Below are 24,543 nucleotides of genomic sequence, written 5' to 3'. Positions count from 1 at the left end.
GGTGAGAGATATCGGAGGGTCGCAGGGGTTCTAGGGAGGACAAATAGTCAGCACAAATGCATCTAATGGCTACAAGGCCCTGTAAATGCTCAGTAAGCCAGAGCTTACTCACCTCTAGGGACAGGAAGCTCCCTACTTCCTAGGCAGCCCTTCCTTTCATGGTACCTCAGGCAATTATCAACTGCTATCTGTTTGGAGCTGACAACCATCAGTCCAGGTCCTGCCTTCGACAGCCACACAGATCTCCTAGACTTTGGCCCATGACAGCCCTTCCAAGACCGGGAGGTGGTGACTATCTGCTCCAGCCCCAACCTTCCTTCCTGGGGTGGAGGAACCCTAGTGGCTTCAATTTCATGTTTTCAATCCCACCTCCCTTCTAGGACACATCCCTTGACCTTGCACCAGTTTACCATTAACCCTTCAAACGACCTCGGTCTTCCCCACAGGCGCCAATGCTCAAGTGGTTTACTCTCTGACTGACTCTGCGGAAGGCCTCTTTTCCATAGAGGCCACCACAGGCGTGATTCGGCTGGAGAAGCCGCTGCGGGTCAGGCCACAGGCAGCACTGCTGCTCACTGTCCGTGCCTCTGACCTGGGCACGCCAACCCCGCTGTCCACGCTGGGCACCGTCACGGTCTCCGTGGTGGGCCTCGAAGACTACCTGCCTGTGTTTCTGAACACTGAGCACAGTGTGCAGGTGCCGGAGGACACCCCGCTTGGTACAGAGGTGCTGCAGCTGGCCACCCTCACTCGCCCAGGTACTGAGAAGACCGGCTACCGCATGGTCAGTGGGAATGAGCAACGAAGGTTCCGCCTGGATGCCCGCACAGGTGAGAGAGCCAGCCCTGAGACAGCCCCTGGGCACATGCGCATGCGGGGTCTTGTGGGAATTTGGATTCCTCACACACACAGCATTTTTGCCCCAAGAAGCCCACCCCCGTGGCCATCCTCCTTTGGCCCTTTCTTCACTCTGCATCTCTCCCAGTACCCTTCTGCACCCTGGGGACAGCGTGTATGGAATCACCCTCATTCCCCCACACCCCCACCCAGGACCCTCGGCAATCCACTATCCTGCCACAGTTTACGGCTTCAAGTCTCAGCTCAGCCCCAGCCCCAGGAGGCTGAGGCCACCCACCCTTCTTGGCTGCAGGGGTAGAAGCACTTACTAGAATGTAGGGCGTCAGCAGCCCAGGACAAGGCTGCCTGCTTCCCTCCTGGTGCCCCACCAAATACCCTGGCACTCCCGAATTTCCCCTTATTTTAATGAAGAGAGAGAGAGAGAGCTAGGAAACCATCTCTCATCTTTCCTCCTAGCAACAGAAGGGTCTAGTGAGACTCACAGAACCTCGTGGAAAGGCCCCAGAAACTCCCCAGGTCAGGCCATGCCCTATGCGGACTCATCCCCACACCCCATGCTGTCTGCCTTCTAAAGTAGCCGCCTTATGGTTGAGCAATATTCTTTTAAAGTTCGTATTATGTAGACTTTAAACATATTAAAAAATAGAACAATAGAAACTACTTGTTCCTATCACCCAGCATCAGGAATTATCAACACAGACCAGAGTGGTTTCATCTTTACCTGTCACGTCTCACATCCCCCCGTTGCTGAGTTACTTTAAAGCAAATCCTAGACATCATATCATTTTGTTTATAAATACTTCAGTGTGTATTTCTAAATGATAAGGAATCCTTTTGCAAACATAACCACAATACCATTATCACACCTAAAAGATAATAATCCCTTAATATTGTCTAATACCTAGCCAGATAGTTTTTTTCAGATTATTTTATAAATGTCCTTTTGAAATTGGTTTGTCAACATCCCCCAAATATTCACATATTGCATTTGGTTTATGTGCAACATCTTAAGTCTCTTTTAATCTCTCATGTTTACTCCCCCCTGCCATTTATTTAATGAAAAACTTGGGTCATGTGTCAGAAAGAATTTATTATATTTTGGATTGGCTAGCTGCATCTTTATGATGTCATGTAACATATCCCTCTAGCCCCTAGAAGTCCTATAAATGACATTTGGAGCAAAAACCTGCAAGTTCAAGCTCAATTTTTGGCAATAATGCTTTGTAGACAATGCTGGGCTCTCCTTCGCACTATGTTGGGAGGATGACTGGTTCTTTTTCTGAGGTTAAGATCGTCAGTGGGCTCGGAGTTGTCAGCCTGATTTATCCAGTATGAAGTTCTTCATCAGTTCTTCTTCTAATGGTTTTAGCAGACTTTAGTGATTATTTTATAGATATATTATTTCATTTGGAGCTGCAAAACAGTGATTTCCTAATCCTATCATTCCTCATTCATTTATTAACTGGAATTCTTTTAAAGACTTTTTTTAATTTATTTTTTTTAATAGTAGTCAATTTTATTTATTTTTCCTCCCCCCTCCACCCACCTTCTGGTAACCACTAGTCTATTGTCCATGTTCATGAGTCTCTGTTTGTCCTGTTCATTTGTTGCTTTTAGGTTTCTATCCCACATATAAGTGATATCATGTGATTTTCAACATTTCTATATGGCTTATTTTGCTTAGTATGATTATTTCAAGGTTCATCCATGTTGTTGCAAATGGCAGTATTTCATCTCTTCTTATGGCTGAGTAATATTCCATTGTGGAATTCTTTTATAAAGAAGAGTTTCTTACCATTAACTAGTTGGTTATCCAGGAACGGCAGGAAAAACTTTTGGTATTTTCTTTTCCAGTTTTAAGAATAATAAATCTACCTTCTAACAATTTGTTGAACAACTTTGAGTATTATAAGCCTCTTTATAATCTAACATCTGTCTTTCACTAGCTGAATGAGCTTGGGCAGGTCACTTAGCTATTGGGAGCATCAGATGACTCACCTACAAAATGGGAATCACTTTTTCCTGCTCCATATAGTTATTATAGAGCTACATGAGATAGATTTAATATTATAGAATTAAATGAGATTTTAATAAATTACAGAAATAAATGAGGGAAATACTGACATTGAGAATAATTAGGGAAATGAAAGGAGATGGAGGGGGAGAGGAAGGTAATGGATAAGGGTAAATAAAGAGGGAGATGAAAGAGAAGATGATGGAGGAGATGATGGAGGAGATCTGTCTCTCCCAACCCTATTGACCTGCCTCTCCTGGGTTTCGTCTCAAGATCCCTCAGCCCTCTGCCTTTCTGGCCCCAACTGCCTCAATGCTCCCATTACTTCTTGTTTCTTTAGGGATCTTGTACGTCAACAGGAGCCTGGACTTTGAGACAAGCCCCAAGTACTTCCTGTCCATTGAGTGCAGCCGGAAAGGCTCTTCCTCCCTCAGTGACATGACCACAATTGTGGTCAACATCACTGACATCAACGAACACCGGCCCAGATTCCCCAAGGATCTGTACAGCGTGAGGGTCTTGGAGAATGCCTTCGTGGGTGATGTTGTGCTCACAGTAAGGATCTGCAATTTTGTCCTTTGGAGGGCATGGACTCTGGGGTGGATTCTTATCTCTTCTTCCCCCAGTCATCTATGAGCACTGATTAGTTTTTCAATAAATACAGTATAGACTTGACTCTGACTTGTAGCCACTTGGCCAAACTATCTCTCATGACAAAATGTATCAGGGACATGTTTGATAAGATCTAGATCAAGTACTGACAGAATGGGGCATGGGAGAGGCCCCAGAGGACTGCTAGAGGCTCCAGAGCCTGGGAAGAGCCTGGTCACAATGCATGACATGGAGTGTCAGTGTGGGAAGGGAGGGAAGGAGGAGACGCCAAATAACACCTCTTTGCATTGAAACATGTAATTGCTCCCAATTGCATGGAGGGAAACTCTATATGCCCATCTTCACTCTGCCTTCCAGTCTTAGCCCCTTCCACTCCCTACATGCTCCCAAAGATCCAACCACAAAGGAAGATGTGCCTTTCCCCAGACGTCTTCTGTACTTTCACACTTCTGAGTTCATATTGTTTCCTCTGCCTGGAACAGGGGCTCCACTCCCAGAAGTCCTCCTTATCTTTCAAGGCTTCATGAATCCTTTTTAATCTCCCCAGCTGGAATTTATCACTGCATTTCCTATGCTCTCATAAAGCTGATCATACTTTGCCCCCAGATTAGAATTATCCATAAAATTAGACACTAAGTTTCCTGTGGGCATATTCATTTTGCCACATTCCTCACCTCCCAGCAGAGGACCTAGCACTCTGTCGGTACGAGTCAATGAATAAATGAATTAATGAATGCATAAATGAATGAACCATGACATATTGAAGTCCATACTAGGATGTGAATTAGGAGATCCCTTTGGCAAGAATGACTCCACAATCATTGTGGCAGGGACATATCTGTGCCCCCTACGCTCCCAGAGGCCAAGATTCCTTTCTGGTCCTGCTTGCTCCTCCATTCACAATCATCACCCACTTCTACTGCAGGTGTCAGCTACCGATGAAGATGGGCCCCTAAATAGTGCCATCACCTACAGTCTGGTAGGAGGGAACCAGCTTGGACACTTTGACATCCACCCCAAGAAGGGAGAGCTACAGGTGGCCAAGGCCCTGGATTGGGAACAGGTGAGTCATGTGGGTGGAGCCCAATCTGAGCTCATCAGAGCAGAATAGAGCCCCACTGAAGGCCCAGAGGATAAATCGAGGTCAACATTCCATGCTGACATTTCCAGACCTGCTTTTAGTGTCTCCTACTTGTCTTCTCTGTGGGACCTCTGTGTCCTATGAGGCCAAAGGCAGGAGAGAGGGTGAGTAATCCTTAACCTTCCCTAAAGGAGCTCAGGCCAGCTTCTCACTACTGACTAGGGAACATTAGATCATCATAACAAGTTATTTATTGAGCACCTGCTCTGTGCCAGGAACTTTGCTAAGTGCTTTGCTAAGTCCTTAACATACATTGTGCCATTTGGTCCTTAAAATAATCCTAGGAGGTAGGTCCTGATATCACCCTCCCAAAAGTTTAGTCACTTTCCCATGGTCTCACAGTTAGTAAATGGCTGAACTGGAAATCAAATCTATTTCTGTTTGACTCCAGAACCTGGGCCCTAAAATGCTATGGCTGGGCAATGAGGGTGGGCATAGGAGAGTGTCTCCATCTTATTTTTCTGAAAACATTAGTGATGAGCTAGGGTACAGAATTGAGGAGTCTTGTTGCTAACTCTCCACTGGGCATCTTGCTATAGACTTCTAGCTATTCTCTGAGGCTCCGAGCCACAGATAGTGGGCGGCCCCCACTCCATGAAGACATAGACATCGCTATCCAAGTGGTTGACATCAATGATAACCCACCGAGATTCTTCCAGCTCAACTACAGCACCTCTGTCCAGGTATGCTTGAGCTTCCAAAGGCATCATGAACCCACCCTTCTTTCATTTCCTTCCTAGTGGAGGGTGCTCACCACTGGTATTAGTCCACCTGAACAGTGGCTGTGACCTTGCACTCAACTAGACTGACAAAGGCAACAACTAACTCACAGGCAGACAGAATGAATGAATGACAGCTCAAGGTGAAGGCTTGTCCTGGGAGCAGCCAGAGTGCTAAGGACTCATCCTACAGAAGGGGGTCCAAAAAGATGTGATGGGAAGAACTGGGACTCATTTTGCTCTTTGATTTCCTGTCACTCTTGGTCTCAGGAGAACTCCCCCATTGGCAGCAAAGTCCTGCAGCTGATCCTGAATGACCCAGACTCCCCAGAGAATGGCCCTCCTTACGCATTTCAAATCACCAAAGGGAACGATGGTTCTGCCTTCCGTGTGACCCCAGATGGATGGCTGGTGACTACCGTGGGCCTGAGCAAGAGAGTCCAGGAATGGTATCAACTTCAGATTGAGGTGAGAACTGAGTTGGGCCACTGGTGGTGACCATGGGGACAGTATATGTGTGGGCAAAAGCACTACTAGTGCATCTATTATTAGAGCTCTTACTATGTGCCAGGCACTGGGCTAAGTGATAAACATGCATCACTGCATTAAATCCTCACAACATGCTTTAGGGCAGGTACAGTTAACACCCTCATTTTACTGATGTGATAACTGAGGCACATTGTATGACTGGCAGAGGTGGGTTGCTTCAAACCCAAGCACTCTGACCCCAGAACCCAAACTCTTCATTCCTGCCCCGCTCTTAATTCTTCTCCCTGGCTCTAACTCCTCAAGCTGGTCAGAATAGCTCCATGAACCTCAGGCCTTGTTAAAGACCTACCCTAGAGAATTGATGTGGGGTCGATAGAACGTGTGTGTGTGTGTGTGTGTGTGTGTGTGTGTGTGTGTGTGTAGGGGATTACAGTGGTACTGTTACAGGTTGTATGAGAATTGCCCAATGAAAGTGGCCAAGATGGTGGTCAAACATTTCTCCTTTCATTCCCCCCAAATCCTTTTCCTAAACCTCAAGTCTAGTGAAGCCTGCTATTCTGTGAACTTCTCTGGGCTCAGGATGATGTATTCATCTATTCAGCCAGCCAGCTAGTCATTCATTCATTCAGCTTTTCAACAAATTGTTGAGCATCTGTCATATGCTAAGCCCTATGCTAGCTTCTAGCAATATAGCAGAAGGATAGAAGGGGATGGTTCTTGTCCTCATGGGCTTTCGATTCTAATTACAGAGATAAACAATAAACAGATAAAGAGAGGAGAGATACATATTCAGAGGTGGCAGTCTTCATGGAGAGGGGGTATTTTGAACTGAGATCTGAGGAGCCAGCCATGAGAAAAATGGGTAGGAGAGTGTCACAGGCCAGAAGAACAAGATGAGCCAAAGTCCAGAGTTGGGAAAGAGCTTGAAGTGACCTGAGATGTGGCCAACATGGTCAGAGCATAGTGAGCAATGGTGAGAATAACGCTGAAGAGATGAGCTGGGCAGATCATGGAGGCCTCATAGCTTGGGTGACCATCTTATTTGAGGTCCAAACTGTGATATTCTTGAGAGTGAAAGAGGAACTAAAAATAGTTAACTGGTGATAACTGATCCACCCAGATGAAAATCAAGACCGTCTTAGGGAAACCAAGTATAGTCATCCTAATTATAAGACTGGTAATACTTTTAGATTCTAATCCAAGTGCAATGAGAAGTGGTTGAAGGGATGTGACCCTTCCTGTGTTTCAGGGGATCCTTTTTGAAGGTCTAGAGAGCGTGAATGAATGGGGCAAGAGTTGCTGAGGGATAACAATGAGAAGTCACCTAAACTGGGAATAGTTGTGCTGAGACCTTCAGGTGATGGTAATGATGCAAGAAGTGGATAGATTTGGGACAACTTTTACGTGGAAATAAACACGAGTTGGTGATGGGTTGGATATGGTGAGAGAGAGAAAAGAGAATCAGGGATGATTCCCAGGTTCCTGGCTCCAGTGAAGACTGGGTGGTTGAGCTATCTATGAGACTGGAAAGTCTGTGGGGTTGGGAGAAGGACAGGTCTATGGGGTAAAAGGAAGGCTCTGTTTTGCACATGTTCTGGTGTCCATGAGATATCTAAGTGGAGGTGTGTACTAGGTAGTTGGGAGTGAGAGTTTGCAGACTGAGGGACAGGTGTTGGTCCTCAAAGCCAAGGGCATGGATGTGATTGCCTAGGGTGAGATGAGAGAAAACAGCTTCCTGACCTCTGTATCCTGGCCCGGACAATCAGTAACTATTGCCATCATTACCATTTCTTTCATTTATCCTGCATTTCCATTTCTGTTCACTAGGAGGTAGTATAAGCCAGCAAAGAAACAGGCTCTGGACACAGGTAGGAGTTCAGATTCTGCTGAATGACCTTGGGCAAGTTACATAACCACTTGGAGCCTCAGTTATATCTTTTGTAAAATGGGGGACTTATGGTACCTATCTCATAAGAAGGACAAACTACGATCATGCATTTAAAGTACACAGTTAGTACTCAGTCATGTTAGTTATATATTATACTTAGTAGTAGTATTAATTATTGTTGTTGCTATTGATATTTCACTAGGGTTATGCACAATTCCCAGTAGTAGGTGTAATTTTACAACTTGCTCACCCACCCAAAGCGTTGGGATATACGTGAACAAGATATTACTGTCAGGAAAATTGTGGAGACTTTTGTTGACAGCCGAGGAAGCGACAACATCACTAAAGAGAAAAAGAAAAGCTTTGTCTTTGCTAAGTCTTGGCAGAAAGTTGCAGGGACAGCTTGGTAAAACGTGAAAGAAAAACAAATTTTTTATTTACATTCTTCTCCCTGCTTAAATGAGGTCACGTCACTGCTTTGCTCAAAACCTTCAATGGCTTTTTGTGGCTCTGACATAAAATGCAACCTTCTGCTCCTCAGCCCATCAGTGATGGGGTCCCTGCTTCCCTCTCCCTCACCTCTGGTCCTTTACTCTGCCCACTCCTCCAGGAAACAGTGTCCCCTTCCTGTTTTGTTGAGCACACCACATTCTTTGCCACCCAAAGGCTGTTCCTTGTTAGTCACCTCTCGTCCTCACCTCTTCTCATCCCTCAGGACTCAGCTCATGGGTTAGCTCCTCAGAGGCTCCCTTCCCACCTGATCTAAGTTAGGTCTGTCACTCTTCAGATCTTTCTGTCACATCATTCTCATTATTTCCTCCACAGCACTTTATCCAAGTCTGACATTCTCTGGTTTATTTAGCAACGTATGTATTGTCTCTTTTCTCCTGAACGTAGTAGAGGGCTGTAGAAGGCACTCAATAAATATTTGTTGGCTGAGCTGAAGAAGACATTCCCACCCCACCATGAGCCCGATCACAGGGTAAAAGGAAGTCCCGAAGATTGACAGGTATCATGTAGGACACACACTGAAATTGATAAGAGACATTCGATGACTCACTTAAGAAAAGAGAGAATGAGAGAAGTTCCAGAGGAAGGAGGCCCGATCGTGTGGCTGGAGGGATTTAGGGAAAGGCTCAGAGATGTGAAATGAGGAAATGGAGTTAAGTTTAACCATGTGGTACGAAATGTACCACCCTCCTCAAAACCTTGAGTGCTTTTGGAGTTACTATTTTCTCTTTTGAATGTGGCAACATGTTGAGCCTGCCCTCAAGCAGTAAGCTGTGGCTCCCCAAGGAGACCCAGCCTCATCTGGGCTGCAGACAGCTCATCCCCATGGTAATGCAGTGCTTATCGTGCCCACAGGTGTCAGACAGCGGCATCCCTCCCCTCTCATCTTCCACGTCGGTCAGAGTCCATGTCACAGAGCAGAGCCACTACCCGCCGTCCGCCCTCCCACTGGAGATCTTCATCACCATCGGGGAGGAGGAATTCCAGGGTGGCATGGTGGGCAAAATCCATGCTACAGACCGAGACCCGCAGGACTCGCTAACCTACAGCTTGGCAGGAGAGGAGACACTGGGCAGGCTCTTCTCAGTGGGCGCTTCTGATGGCAAGATTATCACTGTCCAAGGCCTGCCTCGTGGCCGGTACATGTTCAACGTCACAGTCAGTGATGGGACCTTCACAACCACTGCTGGGGTCCATGTCCACGTGTGGCACGTGGGGCAAGAGGCTCTGCAGCAGAGCATGTGGATGGGCTTCCACCAGCTCACCCCAGAGGAACTGGTGAGTGACCACTGGAGGAACTTGCAGAGGTTCCTCAGCAACAAGCTGGACATCAAACGAGCCAACATCCACCTGGCCAGCCTTCAGCCTGCAGAGGCCATGGCTGGGGTGGACGTGCTCCTGGTCTTTGAGGGGCATTCTGGGACCTTCCACAAGCTGCAGGAGCTGGCAACCATCATCACTCACTCAGCCAAGGAGATGGAGCACTCGGTGGGAATTCAGATGAGGTCAGCCATGCCTGTGGTGCCTTGCCAGGGGCCAAGCTGCCAGGGTCAAATCTGCCAAGAAACAGTGCACTTGGGCCCCAGGGTCGGACCCACCTACAGCACAGCCAGGCTCAGCATCCTAACGCCGCGGCACCGCCTGGAGAGGAACTGCTCCTGCAATGGTGAGCAACGGGCCTTCCCTAGGACAATCCGCACTGAAGGCGTGGCCAGCCAGACTGTGGGGATGGAGCTCCAGGGAGGCTCTCTGGGGTAGTCAGAGGGACGTTTTAACAGGGCTAATGGCCAGGGACCACCATGGGGCAGGTGTGGCCTCGCAAAATCTAGTCACAGGATAGCACTCTATTCCTGCTACTTTTTGGAATTTTGAAAATAATGGGAAGAATACAACAGGCAGTTTAGCATCATGGTTAAGAGCTGCCTGGGTTCAAATCTCAGCTCTACCACTTGCTAGTCACATGACCTTAGGAAAATTATTTAACCTCTCTGTGCCTTTGGACTGTTGTAGGAATTAAATGAGTATTAAATAACAAGTGCTTGCTTAGTAAAGTGCCTGATACAGAAAGTGGTTAATAAACAAGTAGTATTAACACTCCACTATTTTTACTATAGCCTGATGGTTATAACTTTAAGGTTTAGACTAGACAGCTCAGGTTTAAACCCCAGCTCTACTACTTACTAGCTGTAACCACGGGTGGGTTATTAAAATCCTCTGGGCTTAGTTTCTCACCCATAAAATAATGAAAATATTATTATCTGCTTCCTTGAGTTGGTTTGGGGAGTAAATCACTTAATGGATATAAAAGCACTTAACCCATGACTGCCCTAAGCACCCCATCATTGGTGGCTGTCATTTATATGGTAGCAGTTGCTGCTATAAGGACTCTGCTATGTGCCAGGCTCTGTGTATGTTACCTAAACTCATTTTCACCACAACTCTATGAAGCAGGGTCATAGCTCCATCTACAGTTGAAACTGAGGTATGGGGGTTATAATGTATTGTGCCTAAAACTGTACGGACTCCAATGAAGGGCTGATTATTCAAATACCTGTGCACCCCACTCTAAAGACTTCGCCAAGCTCTTCTGGAGCTCAGTTTTCTGATAGGATTCACCCCAGCACCCCTGGCATTAAGACCAATGCACTGGACCAGCTCATGAGTGTGGGCAAAAAGAGAATGGCCTCACCCCCAGCTCACCATCGCCCCCTGCCTGGCATGGCCTACCCTTTAAAGGTCTACCGGGTTCGCATTAGGGAGATTCTCGGATTTGTGGACTTTCTGGGGAGCTAGGGGAAGCAGGGGAGACCCAGGATTTAGGCTGGGTGAGCTATTCTTGTCGGGGTGGGGTTTTCCTTCTTGTGTCTCTTGCCCTGGAGTTGGCTGCAGGCACAGCTGTGATAGCTGAAGGTTCTCTCTCCACCATCTGGCGTTGGGTAGCAGTTTCTAAAATTCAAGATTGTGCAAAATCACCAGGAGAATGTGTTCTTAAGAAGATCTGCTCCTGAGTGTCACTTGCCTTGGGTGAGACCTGGGGTTGGTTGGCATTTTTAACCAGCACCTCAGGCAATTCTGAAGCAGGTGGTCCGAGGGCTGCACTTGGAGAAACACTAGATGGACTGGCTGGCTCACCAATCACCAGAATCACTTCGAAAAAAAGTTTGGTTTTGTTTTTTTAAAAAACATTTTAGTGAAATATGACATGCAGAGATATCCATCTATCATAAGTGTATAGCTCAAGTTTTCACAAACTAAAAACTCTGGTGTAACCAGAACCTAGATCAAGAATCAGAACATGACTAGCACCTGAGAAACCTCTCTTGGGCTCTCTTTCAGTCACTACAGCCATCATGAGGAGAGCTTGAAATTACAGATCCCATGTGCCAGCAGAATTACTGAGTCATACTAGCTGAGGGTAGAGCCTCACATTTTGTATTTTAAGATTCTCCAGATGATCTTGATATTCAGCTAGGTTTGGGAATTCCAATCTAGATCACCTTAAATATCCCATCCAATAATGAGCTACTACAATGGAATCGCCAGCATCAGAAAGTATTAGACCTATGGCATGACGGCCTCTTAGGATTTTAGAATCCCACGTGCCTCAGGCTTTCTGGTTATTTTTTCTCTTCCTTTTGGCCTTGTTCCCTCTCTTCAACAATTCCTCTCCCCTAGGTCTCTGGGGCCTGTACCACTGATCCCTCCCCCTGGCAACTATGAGCTTATTCACAGAAATTTAACAGCTGAACTCACTTCTGGAGAGAGTGAAAATTTAAAAATCTGGGGAGGGCAATGCTTAATATAACATAGCATTTCCCAAAGTGGGTTCCACAGAACGCTATTTCCACTACTGTGAATAGGTGGTCCACAGAAGAGGGTTTCATGTTCAAATAAGTCTCCACCTCCTTATGCATCTGCACATTAGCAGCTCTGCAGGGGTTAGAGGGCAGGGCTCTACCGAAGTTTTAGCCACATGATCTATCACTGCCCCTTCTTTTTATCATGGACTGTCGCTTGGCCTCTCAGCAGCTTTTCACTTGGGAAGTGCTTACTCAAGTGATTACACTCCTAACAATGAAGGAGCTTTCTTAAGGCAAAAAATACTTGTAGTGTTCCTGAAATCACACCTATGCGCAAAATCCTCTCCAATTCTACCTCCTTTTTCCCCAAATTTCAGAAATAACATGGAAACTATGTAGGATAGAAATTTTGATTTCGACACATTTAACTGGTTACATTTCTGGCTCGAATCCTGCTATTTTAATGGTTTGAGCTCATATTTCCTGACCCTGGCTGGGACCCAAGACAAGGGTCCCTGGGGCCAAAGGAAGGTGTGCAGGGTGATGATCTGTCTAGCTGTAGGACCCTGGACGAGTAACCCCCCTGCCTCATTTCTTCATCTATAAAATGAGCAATGACTCTGCTTGCCACCCAAGGGTTGGCAATGAGACAAAGTTAGCTCGAGGGCTCTGTGGGAACCACTTCACGTGGAGGTGACACCTCTGGTTGCTTTCACAGGTACTGCCACAAGGTTCAGCGGTCAGAGCTTCGGGAGGTACAGTCTCCCAGAGGCTCAGAAATGGCACATCCATTTCCATCTGAAAACACTCCAGTCACAGGCCATTCTCCTGTTCAGCAATGGGACAGTGTGTATCTCCCTGAAGGTAAGGCACTGCCCGCCTGAGAGATTTCATGTGAGTGCACCAGGCTAGGGAGGTGGGGGCAGCGTAAGCATGGCCAGGAAGGCCAATTTGTACAAAGAGATCTTTGCATGGTTTTCAGGGATGCTCGGTGTGACTACCAGGTCAGGATACAAGACTGTCCAGTCATGATGGCCAAAGCCATTCTACTTAAAGACATATGTCTAAGTACAACAACAGAGGTTAGTCTATTCTGTAGGATAAGAGAGAATCTCTAAAGATAGAAAGAAATGGGTAAAGCCACCTATCCCTGGTGCTTTTATTACTTTTGCTTCCAAAGAGGGGGAGGCAGGCTACCATAGGAGTGCTCAAGGTGACAAACTCTGCATTAAGCTACATGGAATTGCATAGAAGAAAAATGAATTTCCTTTCTAAGGGTCTTCCAGTCTTGATTATGCCTTCTAGGTAGTCTCAGTTTACCTTCCTGATTTTAACACCTCTAGCACACATGCCAATCTCCCAGCTTAACAAAAAGAAACAGACTTCGGCAGCTAGTTAGAATTTAATTCATTCAACAAATTTTTACTATGTGACAGGCACTGTTCTGGATGCTTGAGTCTCATAAGTGAATAAGACAAAAATCCCTCTGTGAGCTTTCATGCTACAGGGGTAGATTGACAATAAACATAATAAATCAGAAAGTTATAGTTTGTCCGAACATGATAAGTGCTTTGGGTTAAAAGAAAATAAAAAAAGTTAAGGGGAATCGGGAGTGTGGGGAGTTGGAATTTAAAATAAGGTAATCAAGGAAGGTTTCACTGAGGTGATAATTGAACAATAATTTGAAAGGATGAGGAGTTAGCTATGTAGACATCTAAGGGAATAGCATTCTAGGTAGAAGGATACTAATTGGTAGAAGATCACTTAGCATGTTTAAGGAACAGCTCAGACATCTATATGGCATGAGTGAAGTGAGCAAGGGAGACAGTAGTAGTAAGAGTTGAGGTCAGAGATATAATGGGACTAAGGCATATATCCATCTAATAAAGGTCTCATAGGCCATTTAAGGACTTTGGCTTTTATTCTGAGCAATATAGATGACATTCAAAGGTTTCGAGTAAAGATTTAATATATGCAAAAGGGTCCTCATAGCTAATGTGTTAAGAACAGACCTTAGAGGAACAAAGATAGAAGTAGAGAGACCCAGCCAAAAAGCAATAATTCAAGTGAGAGATAGCAGTGGTTTAGATAAGGGTAATGGCAGTGGAACTTGGAAGAAGAGGTCAGATTCTGGACAGATTTTGATGGTAAAGCCAACAAAATTTCCTGATGAATTGAATGAGGGCTGGGAGAGAAAGCAAGGAGTAAGATTTCAGCCTGAGCAACTAGAAAGGATGGAGTTGCCACCAACAGACCTGTAGAAGGATATGGATAGAACAGGTTTGGAAGGAAGATTAGAAGTTCAGTTTCAGACATGTAAGTTTGAAATACCCATTAGTTCTCCAAGTGCAGCTGGATAAACAAGTCTAGTGTTTGTAAGAAAGGTCTAGGCTAGAGATGAAGAACACCAAGGAGTGTAGATTTAAAAGACAGTAGACCATGCATTCCTCCTTGAGACACTCTAACACTGAGATGTCGGGGAAAGAGGAGGATCCAACTAAAAAGGAACAATCAATGATGGTGAAGGAAAGCCAAGAGAGAACTGTATCTGGAAAGGCAAGTGAAGAACATGACTCGAGATGGAAAGAGTAAGTGATCAACTGGGTGACATGCTGCTGAGAGGTCAAATAAGATGAGAAGTGATATTAATCATTAGATTTGGCAACACAGAGGTAACTGAATACCCTGACACCAGTGGTGTCAGTTTTGTGTTGGGCAGGGGTGGAATTTTGCTGCAAAGGGGAACAAAGAAAAAAAAAGTGATATTTGGTAAGAAATCCACTTAAAAAAAGATTAGAACAATAATGTTTGTATGACAATTGTTGGGATGATCTAGCAGAGAATGAACAAAGATGTAGGAAAGAGAAAGGAGTCAGTGGAACCTTGTCCTTGAGGAAGTAAGGGGTGTGGGACCTAGTACCTGAGTGGAGAGATTGCCTTTCACCAAGATGACCGTGAGTGTGCCTGCAAGTTCCCATCTGATTGCTGAGATTGAGGAAGGAGAGGGAAGCAATAGGGGTCTGAAGAGAAAGAAACTGTAAAAATAGTTATCTGGGAGAGTGAATGGACTGAGGAAGATAGTACAATTGTCGAGCAGCATGAAGGGCTCATTTGAGACTCATGCACATGGAATTAAAGAGGGGACAATATGCGAGGCTGTGTGTTTCTCTCTAGCCATGTTCAGCTCCATCATGTTCATACGAAGCAGGGGGAGAGTTGGGTTTTACCAGATTTGTGGGTTTTCCAAGTAAGTTCTACTAAGAAAGAGAGGGATAGAAATTTGGCTACGAGATTTAAGCTGGATAAGGAGAGGAGTGAGGACATTGCCGAGGAGGTGAGAGACAGTGAAAAGATGGTGGGATCAATGAATTTGTGGTCCTGGGCAAGTCAATGGAGTGATTTAAAGACAACGTTTGGAGTTGTACTTATTTTTGTCATTCTCTTTTCTTAATGGCAAATTATACTGTAATTTTACTTACCATATAACTAAATTTCCTTTTAAAGTAAATAACAGTATAGGTAATATTGAACGAGGGCAAAAATCAGAAAGGTGGTGTACAAAAGCCTAACTTCTAAAAAACACTGGGTTGGATCTTCAAATTTCACCCAGAGAAAGCTCTACCCAACCCAGAGTCACCAGAAAAATATTTGACCACAAGTAGTCCTATTTCTTGGGGTGAAGTGAACTAAAATGTTTTAACTCAGTGGTTCTCAGACTTCTTGACTTTAGGACTTTTTACTCTCTTAAAAATGATCGAAGATCCCAAGGAAGTTTTATTTATATGGGTTTTAGCTAACGATATTTTCAGTACTAGAAAAGAAAACTGACAAATGTCAAAATCTTTATTTGTTAATTCATTAAAAAATAAGAAGAAACCATTACATGTTAACATAAATAACACATTTTTATGAAAAATAATTACGTTTTCCAAAATCAAGAGAGGCATTGTTTTACATTTTTGTAAATCTCTCTTACGTCTGGCTGAATAGAAGACAGCTGGTTTTTCATATCTACTTTTGCCTTCATCTGCTGAACTGTTGAATAAGGGAATGGGAGAGGGAGGTTTTTGGTATGCTTGAAGGCCCATGTTCAGGAATGTAGAACACTAGAGAGTCCTGTGAAGAAGAATCCAAAAGACAGCAAAGCATCTCTGGGCCCGTTTCATCATCTGTAAAATGGAGATGTCATCCCATGGAGTATGGAGAGGGCCAAATAAGACCACAGACAGAAAAGTACTTTGAAGGCTTTTATGCTCTACAAACACAATGTCTAAAACAGCCTTGAAGATCACCAAACACTACACCTCCCACCCATGAAAATATAACTAATATTCTTTGCACTGGCAGCCTGTTAGCAGAGCTTTTTATAAGGGCTTCTTGGCTTTGCTGATGGTCATGTGGGTTTTCTTTGCAGCTGGTCGATGGAGTGCTCCAACTGGAATACCGTTGCCCAGGTGGTTTCTATGGAACTCTTTCCTCCTGGCTCCACATGAATGACCAAGAGTGGCACTCCATTCTAGTGAAGGAGACAGACACTTCCATTCACCTGTTGGTTGACAGCACAGGCAACGACTCCCTTGTGCTCCCAGAGAACTGCCGGGGTCTGAGGCCTAAAAGAGATCTCTTTCTGGGTGGCCTTGTCCTCCTGCATTCTCTCCCAAATGTCTCCCAGGGCTTTGAAGGCTGCCTGGATGCGGTCACGATCAACGGAGAGGAACTGGAGCTGCTAGCCCAGGGCAAGAAGGTGGCAGGCTTGCTAGAGAGGCAGGCCCTCACCCAGTGTTGTTTCCACAGCGATGACTGCAGCCGGAACCCATGTCTCAATGGTGGGAAATGCTCACAATCTCATGGGAAAGGTAAGGGCTAGGGGGTGACACCAAGGTTTATCCCAGGAGGCTCTTCAGAGGACTATGACATGTTGGACTAGCAATTATATATCACTATAGAGTTTACAAAGCATATTCTATCAACACAGCCCCATGGGGGTGGGGGAGGGAGAGAAGAGAGCCATTAACAGCTCCATTTCACAGCTCAGGAAAGTGCCAGGCTATGTAAGGGAAGCCCAGAGAGGTAAAGGAACTTGCTCGAGGTCACATGGCAGTTAAGTGAGAGGGGTATGTTCGGGGTCCAGATCTCAGTGAAGCAATCTGCCTCCTGATTCCAAACGTCCCTCTCTTTTCTCCTGGGTGAATACGTGTTGGGATCTGCTAGGTCTATACTAGGGGAAGCCAGGAGTCTTCATTCTTCCCCAATAAGAACTTCCTTTCTACTTTTTTTTTGGATTGGGGAAAGGCGCAAATGGGGACCTCTGGTGTAGAAGTTTGCATTCATCACACATCTTAGTATCATCATTGGTCTGTGAAAAGTTTCTCTTTCTTATTCCTCTTTAATCTATGTTCTGCTGCCATCCTTCTTCCCTAAACCCATAGGTTAACATTTAAAGTTTTTAAATGAGTTCTTGCAAAACATATATGACCGTTTTTCACATGCTTCGACTTCTAATTTTTATAAGTGATATATAATCTTTTACACTTCTCTGTCCATGCTGTCACAAGCAATTCTAATTCATTATTTTTAACTGTGGCTCAATACTCTAAGGTGTGCTTGTATGTACATCATTCCTCTCCACTCTCTCAGCAATGGAAACGCTAGTGGCTTCAAAGTCCCATCTCTAACAACAAAGCTGCAGTGAGCACTCTCATATATGTCTTCTTATATATGCACCTGTGTGAGAACTGCACATGCGTGCGCGCGCACACACACACACACACACAGGCACACGCGGAGGGAATTCACATACCCAGAGTATGCAAATAATTATTTTGACTAAATAGGGTCAAATTGCCCTCCAGCATGGCCGCAGCAGTCTATACTTCCACCAGCAGTTTATGAGGTTCCTGCATCCCAGTCAACAGTTGTCATTGTCCCATTTTCTAATCTTTGTCTGGCTAATAGCACTGTCATTTCCACCTGCAAAATATCCAAGGAGTCCATTACTTCTCTCTGTCCCCACTGCCATCGCTGATTCAAGCCCCTGTCATCTCACACCTTTTCTACTACACCAGCTACCTCCCTTCTCCTGCTTCTTACCCTCCACCTGCACCTTCTCAGAGGGGCACCAGAGTGATCTTTATATAATGCAGATCTGAGTACATCACTTTCCTGCTTGGAACTTTGCAGTGGCTTCCGCCAGCTGTTTGGACTGAGTCCCAATGCCCTGGTCCCTCGCATCCCCCAGCCCTGCATCTCCCACTCCCCTCTTTTTAGCAGGCTCCCTGACCCTGGCATCTTCTTAGTTCATGGGACTTGTCACACCCTCTCCTCCAAGCCTTGGTATACATTCTTCTCTGCCTGAAATGCTTCCTCTTGGCCCTTCTATCTTTTTTCCTGGCTACTTTTTACTCATCTTTCCAGTCTCAACTGAAATATCACCTCCTCCAGGAAACCTCTCCCAACACTTCTCATCAATAAAACTAATTTTTATGATTATTACTAATATACTGATATTATATATCTGTCTAGGTTTGAATCCCAACTTTGCCATTTACTGGCTATATTACTATGAGCAAATGTCATACATTCTCTGTGCCTCATCTCCTCACCTGCCATGAAATTGTATCTGTCCCTTGATGAGGATGAAAACAGTAACCAACCTCAGAATGGTCATGAGGATCAAATGAGCTCATCCATGAAAGTTCTTGGAACAGTGACTAGCACTGAATAAGTCTAGGATTTACTGGCACTCAGTAAATAAGTGTGAACACATGTATCTGCAAATACCCTGAGGTCTCCCTTCATCCTGGAGGGCCTCTCAGCCTGGGCTGCCTGACTGCTAGGCCAATATGCTCTCTCCTCCCTTCTCTTCTCCAGGCTATGTCTGCAAGTGCCCCCCACAGTTCTCTGGGGAGCACTGTGAACAAAGAAGGGGGAACTGCACTTTGACACCCTGCCTGGAAGGTGGAACTTGCATCTCCTCCCCTGAAGGAACATCCTGTAAATGCCCTCACCCTTACACAGGAGACAGGTAAACACAGGAGAATCCACTTGACATTGGCTCCTCACTCTGGGTTTGACACCATTAGGGAATGACCTCTGCACTGACCCCTAAAGAGGCCAATGGGAGGCAAGGGGCTGAGTGCGCTGAGACCTGGCTTCTCAGCCTTTTCCATGTGTCAAGGCTTCTTCCTCCCACGACTTGCATTAGAACACTCTGGGAGAGGGAGGTGCTTCTTAGTAAACCAGATTTCCCAAGCCCTATTCTGAACCTACCAAGTCAGATTCCCCAGGCTAGGGCCTAGGAATCTGCTTCTAACCAACTCCTCAGGTGGTTCTGATCTTGGTTAAAGTCAGAAAATAGCTAAAGTTCTTATTCTCTTACTCTGCACTCTGACTTCCCAGAAAGCAACCTGGGGATGATGACCGCTTGGTACAGGCACTGATGTGGGTCTTGAATCCCACTGCAATCTACCTGTGCCTCATATTATGCTGGTCTGGTGGTGGGTGGGAGTTGCAAGGTGAGGCGAATTATCTCTTGAACTCTAAATGTCGAGGAGCTTTGACAATTACCTGGTTTTATGGCTCTCCAACCTGCAAGCCTTTAAAAAATCACGAGGGAGACTGGTGAAAAATATATAGATTCCTAAACCAACTAACTGGGAATCTCCAAGGAATGAGGCCTGGGATTCTCTTTTTTTACAAGCTCCCAAGGGAGCCTCTTGCTATCAGTATGTGCATGAGAGAGTCAACAATATAGTCCACCCACTCATTTTACAAGTGGGGAAACTGAGGCCCAGAGATGGAAAGGGCTTACCCAAGATTCCCCTGTGTTTATGACCCAAGCCCTTTCTCTCCACAACTGGCATTTCCGGCCCCACTGCACCAACTGCTCTGCAGTATGCAATTCTCTCCATTCAGTAGATGTGTTGGGAGGACACTTCCTGGCTAAAACAGTGTTTGCATTTTAAAAGAGGAACTTGGGGAGGACAACGTTAAACCCCAAAGGACAAACTATTGGTGATGAAATTTCAGACACTGGGAGATGTTTTAGACTCTAGTGGGATGGAGAGAGCCTTTCCCAAAATCTTTTCAAAAGTGGATAAAGCTGGCCATAGAAGTATCCTAAGAGCCTTACGCCATGGGACACTAAGCTGAAGGTCACCTGAGAGGTCATAGGGTTCTAGGTGCTCTCTGAGAAATCTGCTCTATGTAAAGTCTGCGCAGGGCTATGCTGGGTTCCTGTGACCTGCTGGTGATGCCCAGTCGCCATTGCTGGGTACTGCTGACTTGTATCTGGATCCCTGACATTATTTCTAGAGGACAGCTGGGTATGTTGGCTGCCTCTATCACTGTATATGCATTGGTACAGAGTATTGGTACAGAGTATATCCACTGCCTAGATCTCATGGGTGGAAATAATTGACAGTCTCAGAGCCCAGATCCACAGGGTCATGAATGAGGGTGTAGCTGAGTCCCATACCTTACTGGTAGAGGATGGAAATTTCTGAGGTTGATATGTTTGATAATTTTTTTTTTCTGGTGAAAATTGGAGAGGGCAGGCTTGAGTATAGGGGCCTCCATCCCATATATCTTTGTAGGGGACACATGGAAAGGGCAATGTAGGAACTCTGCCCCCTGCCTACTTCTCTGTCTCTGCAGGTGTGAAAAGGAGGCAAGGGGCTGTGCAGAAGGACAGTGCCTAGTCACCCCTGAGATCAAAAGGGGGGACTGGGGACAGCAGGAAATTCTGATCGTCATAGTGGCCCTACTGTTCACCGTTGTCTGCACTGTTGGGCTTCTCTTCTACTGCCGCCGTTGCAAGTCTCACAAGCCTGTGGCCATGGAAGACCCAGACCTCTTGGCCAGAAGCATTGGTGTTGACACTCAAGCTACACCTGTCATTGAGCTCAACCCCCTGAGCACCGGCTCCTGCAACAACTTGAACCAACTGGAGCCCAGCAAGACCTCAGTTCCAAATGAACTCATCACTTTTGGACCCAGCTCTAAGCAGCCAATGGTCTGCAGTGTGTCTCCCAGACTCCCACCAGCTGCAGTCTCTTCCCGCTCTGACAATGAGCCCATCATTAAGAGGACCTGGTCAGGAGAGGAAATGGGTCAGTACAGCCAGAGGCCTTTAGCCTTAGGGACTGATGGAAAGGGGTGGTAGAATTACGTACTTCATTATCTGAGGCATAAGGGATTCTGGCCACCATTCAGTCTAATCCCTTGATATGGGATGTAAATGGATATGTTCAAGGTCACGGTGCACTAGTGGACTAGAATAGATGTCACATCTCTGGACTCAGAGGCTGTGGCTCATTCCACTGCATCATGATCCACTCCTCCAGATTCCAGGGCACCCATAGGCTTGATGTCCATGGCAGAAACCTATATAACCTGGACAGAGGTGGGTGGGACCCCTGGGGTGAAAGGGGGGCTTCTGTACATCTGTGTTCTTCTGGGAAGGGAAAGAAAATCAATAGTCCAAGCTTCCAGTTGCCCAGCCTGGAGGTAGAGCAACCTTGGGCCAGACCTGGCCGGCTGAGAGGAGAGACATTCCTCCCCACCCCCTACCCCGCCTCTCATCTTTGGCACTTTATATTTTCTGGCTTATTCACCAATAGTTAAAACAGGTATTTTTCACTAACTTTTTGCCGATAGGGTAGTTGGGGCCCATAAAAGCACAATGACTTGTTCTAACTCACCCAACTATTCAGTAGCAGGGACACAGCTGGGACCAAGGACACCTGGTCTGCAATCTTCCAAGACACATGTCATGTAATTACCCTCTGTGATACATGCCATCACACCTACTCAAACTGTGTGTCTGTTTACTTCAATTAAGGAGACGAAACCCACCAATAAGACTTAGGATGGAGTTACTGTCTCCAGCACTGGGGGTGGGCTGCATGGAGCCATCCATATTCTCTCCTCGTTCATGGACCCTTCTGTCAGTGGCACAGTTTGCAAGACGGGCTGGCTTTGGGTTAAACTTCGGGCCTTAAACTTGGCCCCACTGGATTTCTAGATATCAATGTAGGCTGCCAGAGACCCCACACATAGACGGGCCACATACCCACCCACTCCTTGGACTCTCTCTACCACATGCTAAGTTATATATAGTAGATATCAGGTCAGCTGGAAACTTCACCAGAGAAATTCAAAGTTCACCCTGTCTTGCTGTTCTCTTTCAGTGTACCCAGGCAGAGCCACAGTCTGGCCCCCTACGCATTCCAGGAAGGAATATTGGGAGTACCCTCACTCTGAAGTGACCCCAGGCCCTCTGCCGCCCTCGCCTCACCACCATCAGACCCCAGCTGTGATGCCTGAACCCGCTGGCCTATATGAGGGATTCCCCTTCCCACTGGAGCTGGAAAACAAGCGGGCACCCCTCCCACCCCGTTATAGCAACCAGAACCTGGAAGATCTGATGCCCCCGCGGCCCCCGAGTCCCCATGAGCGCCTGCTGGCTCCTTGTCTCAATGAGTACACAGCCATTAGCTACTACCACTCACAGTTCCGGCAGGGAGGGGGAGGGCCCTGCGTGGCAGAGGGGGGCTACAAGGGGGTGAGGATGCGCCTCAGCCGGGCCGGGCCCTCTTATGCTGACTGCGAGGTGGGGGTTGGGCTTCCCACAGGCCAGGGCCAGCCCCAGGCACCCCCCAACTATGAGGGCTCTGACATGGTGGAGAGTGATTATGGGAGCTGTGAGGAGGTCATGTTCTAGCTGTACTCAGAGGAAGGCAGGTGGCAGGCCAAGGACTCGGCCCCTTCCTCCTGTCTTGTAAGGAGTGAGTAGAGCATGGCTGGGAAAGTGGGAGGGAAGCTCCCATACCTTGAAATGTGCTCTTCCAGACCCTCAGCTAGTCCCTGAGGATAGAGGGAAGCTAAGGGTAGAGCTCCAAAAACAGCACAACGCCTCCAGCAGAAAGGGGATACACAGAGCAGTTACTCTGGAAAACCAGGAAACACTGACTCCTGGTGTGGGCAAGAGAGAGTCTGTCTCATTGATTTGCCATCTCTCAGTCCCTAGGGAGGCAGAGCCTGAACTACTGGGTCAGCTCTGTCAGGGTACATTCTTACACCTGCCCACAGCTCCATTCTGGAGGCAGAGGCAGGTTCATGCCTCACGGGCTACCATTACACCCGCTATACAGGTGAGGTCCCAGGGTCGCTGACCCTGAAGGGCCACAGGGTGTCCTAGGGGTTGAGGGGTGAGCAGCAGGTGAGCAGTTACCAGAAGGCACCTGTGCACCCTGCTTCATTCATACATCCACTGAAGCATCTGCTCTTTGTCAGGCACTGTGCTAGGCATCGGGGACACGATGATGAATGAAGGTGACAAGGGCACCTAAGAAGCACCATTTCGCCTCAGATTCCAACCAAGCAGTTTGCTCTGCCTCTTTAAGTCACGTGACTTTCCACCAGTCAGGGCCAGCAGGGTTTGTGCCGCCCGGACCTCTTTGTTAAAGAATTCAGACCTCATGGAACTCTTGGTTCCTCATCCCAAACTTCTCAAGCACTTTGGGCCAAAGGCAAGAAGGACACAATTCTTCATTTTTAAAATTATTAGGCACTTTTCAACCTTGCTGTCTGGATGAATTGCCCCAAAGGGATTTTTCTTCCCTAGACACAAGGAACTCAGAATGTCCATTCAGGGCAGGGTGGAGGCAGGGAGCTGGACAGCAGCGTGTCCCAACTGGACACCTTGCCCTTGCCTGTCCCTCTATCTCAGATGCCTGTCAGTATAAGTGTTACCTGCAGTGACTCAACCCTATGCATGGAGGGTCAGTGTGGGCACATGTCTGCACATGTGTGCACCCATGTATAGTACATGTATACACATGTGTAGACTATATGTAGCCAGGAGTGGCAGGGACCAGAGAATTCTGGTAGCCTTGTCATTCCCTCCCTCTCTCTCCGGTCCATTGCCTTTTCATGTGTTGTTTCTGGAGACAAAAGTCAAAAAGAAGAGCAACAGACTCTCACCCACAAGGTTGCTGCTTACAGCGAGAGGGAGCTGTGTGGGTGAGAGTGCGTTTGTGTGTGTAGTTCGTGGCTGTGTGTGCGATTGTGAGCGTGAATGACGGGGTGCATGGTTTCATTGGTCATTTGGTTTTTTTTTTTTAACAATAAAGTATCTTTTTTACTGTTACTTTCTGTGTCACTTACCCTCTTTGTGGTTGGGTCAGGGGAAAGGCACAAGGCTCCAGAGACCCTTCCAAGCCAAGGTTCACAGGATTGGGGGCCGGAAGGGACCCTCAAAGTAATCAAGCACCACGATCCCAAAATCTAGCACAGTGGCTAAAATACAAATCTCTGAACCCTACCTCAGACATACAAAATCAGAACCCCCGGAGTGGGGCCCAGGACACTATTTGAAAAAAATGTCTCCAATTCTGATACAACTGTCTACAGTTAGCGAACAAGTCTGCTAACCAGCAGGTTAGTGAAAGGCCCAGGATAAGACTTCAGGACTGCTGATCCCAACTACCATCCTCTACACCAGGGGTCCC

At 46.5% G+C, this 24,543-nt stretch overlaps 2 protein-coding genes across 7 annotated transcripts in view; one reads left to right on the top strand and one right to left on the bottom strand.

Moving 5' to 3' along the window:
- FAT2 (FAT atypical cadherin 2) overlaps positions 1-24,182 on the top strand; it is a 72,715-nt gene extending 48,533 nt beyond the window's left edge. Inside the window, exons 14-24 of the mRNA XM_039836655.1 lie at positions 447-830; positions 3,213-3,427; positions 4,410-4,547; positions 5,165-5,308; positions 5,615-5,812; positions 9,087-9,897; positions 12,750-12,895; positions 16,446-16,887; positions 18,902-19,055; positions 20,687-21,141; positions 22,222-24,182. Coding sequence (XP_039692589.1) covers positions 447-830; positions 3,213-3,427; positions 4,410-4,547; positions 5,165-5,308; positions 5,615-5,812; positions 9,087-9,897; positions 12,750-12,895; positions 16,446-16,887; positions 18,902-19,055; positions 20,687-21,141; positions 22,222-22,754 — 3,620 coding nt within the window. The 3' untranslated portion in view covers positions 22,755-24,182. The remainder of the gene's footprint in view (positions 1-446; positions 831-3,212; positions 3,428-4,409; positions 4,548-5,164; positions 5,309-5,614; positions 5,813-9,086; positions 9,898-12,749; positions 12,896-16,445; positions 16,888-18,901; positions 19,056-20,686; positions 21,142-22,221) is intronic.
- The window catches only part of SLC36A1 (solute carrier family 36 member 1), a 265,469-nt gene that overhangs the window by 189,479 nt on the left and 51,447 nt on the right, over positions 1-24,543 (bottom strand). The window contains exon 11 of one of the 6 annotated variants that reach the window (XM_039836646.1): positions 15,933-16,200. The exons of 4 other annotated variants lie outside the window; for them this stretch is intronic. In XM_039836646.1, the coding sequence (XP_039692580.1) occupies positions 16,055-16,200 (146 nt within the window). In that variant the 3' untranslated portion in view covers positions 15,933-16,054. One more of the 6 variants, XM_039836649.1, reaches the window with a different exon arrangement.

Source organism: Pteropus medius, unplaced genomic scaffold (genome assembly GCF_902729225.1).
Source record: "Pteropus medius unplaced genomic scaffold, Ma_sr-lr_union100, whole genome shotgun sequence".
Lineage (NCBI taxonomy): Eukaryota > Metazoa > Chordata > Mammalia > Chiroptera > Pteropodidae > Pteropus > Pteropus medius.
Note: the sequence above shows the minus strand (reverse complement) of the source record. Positions and strands in the feature narration are given on the sequence as shown.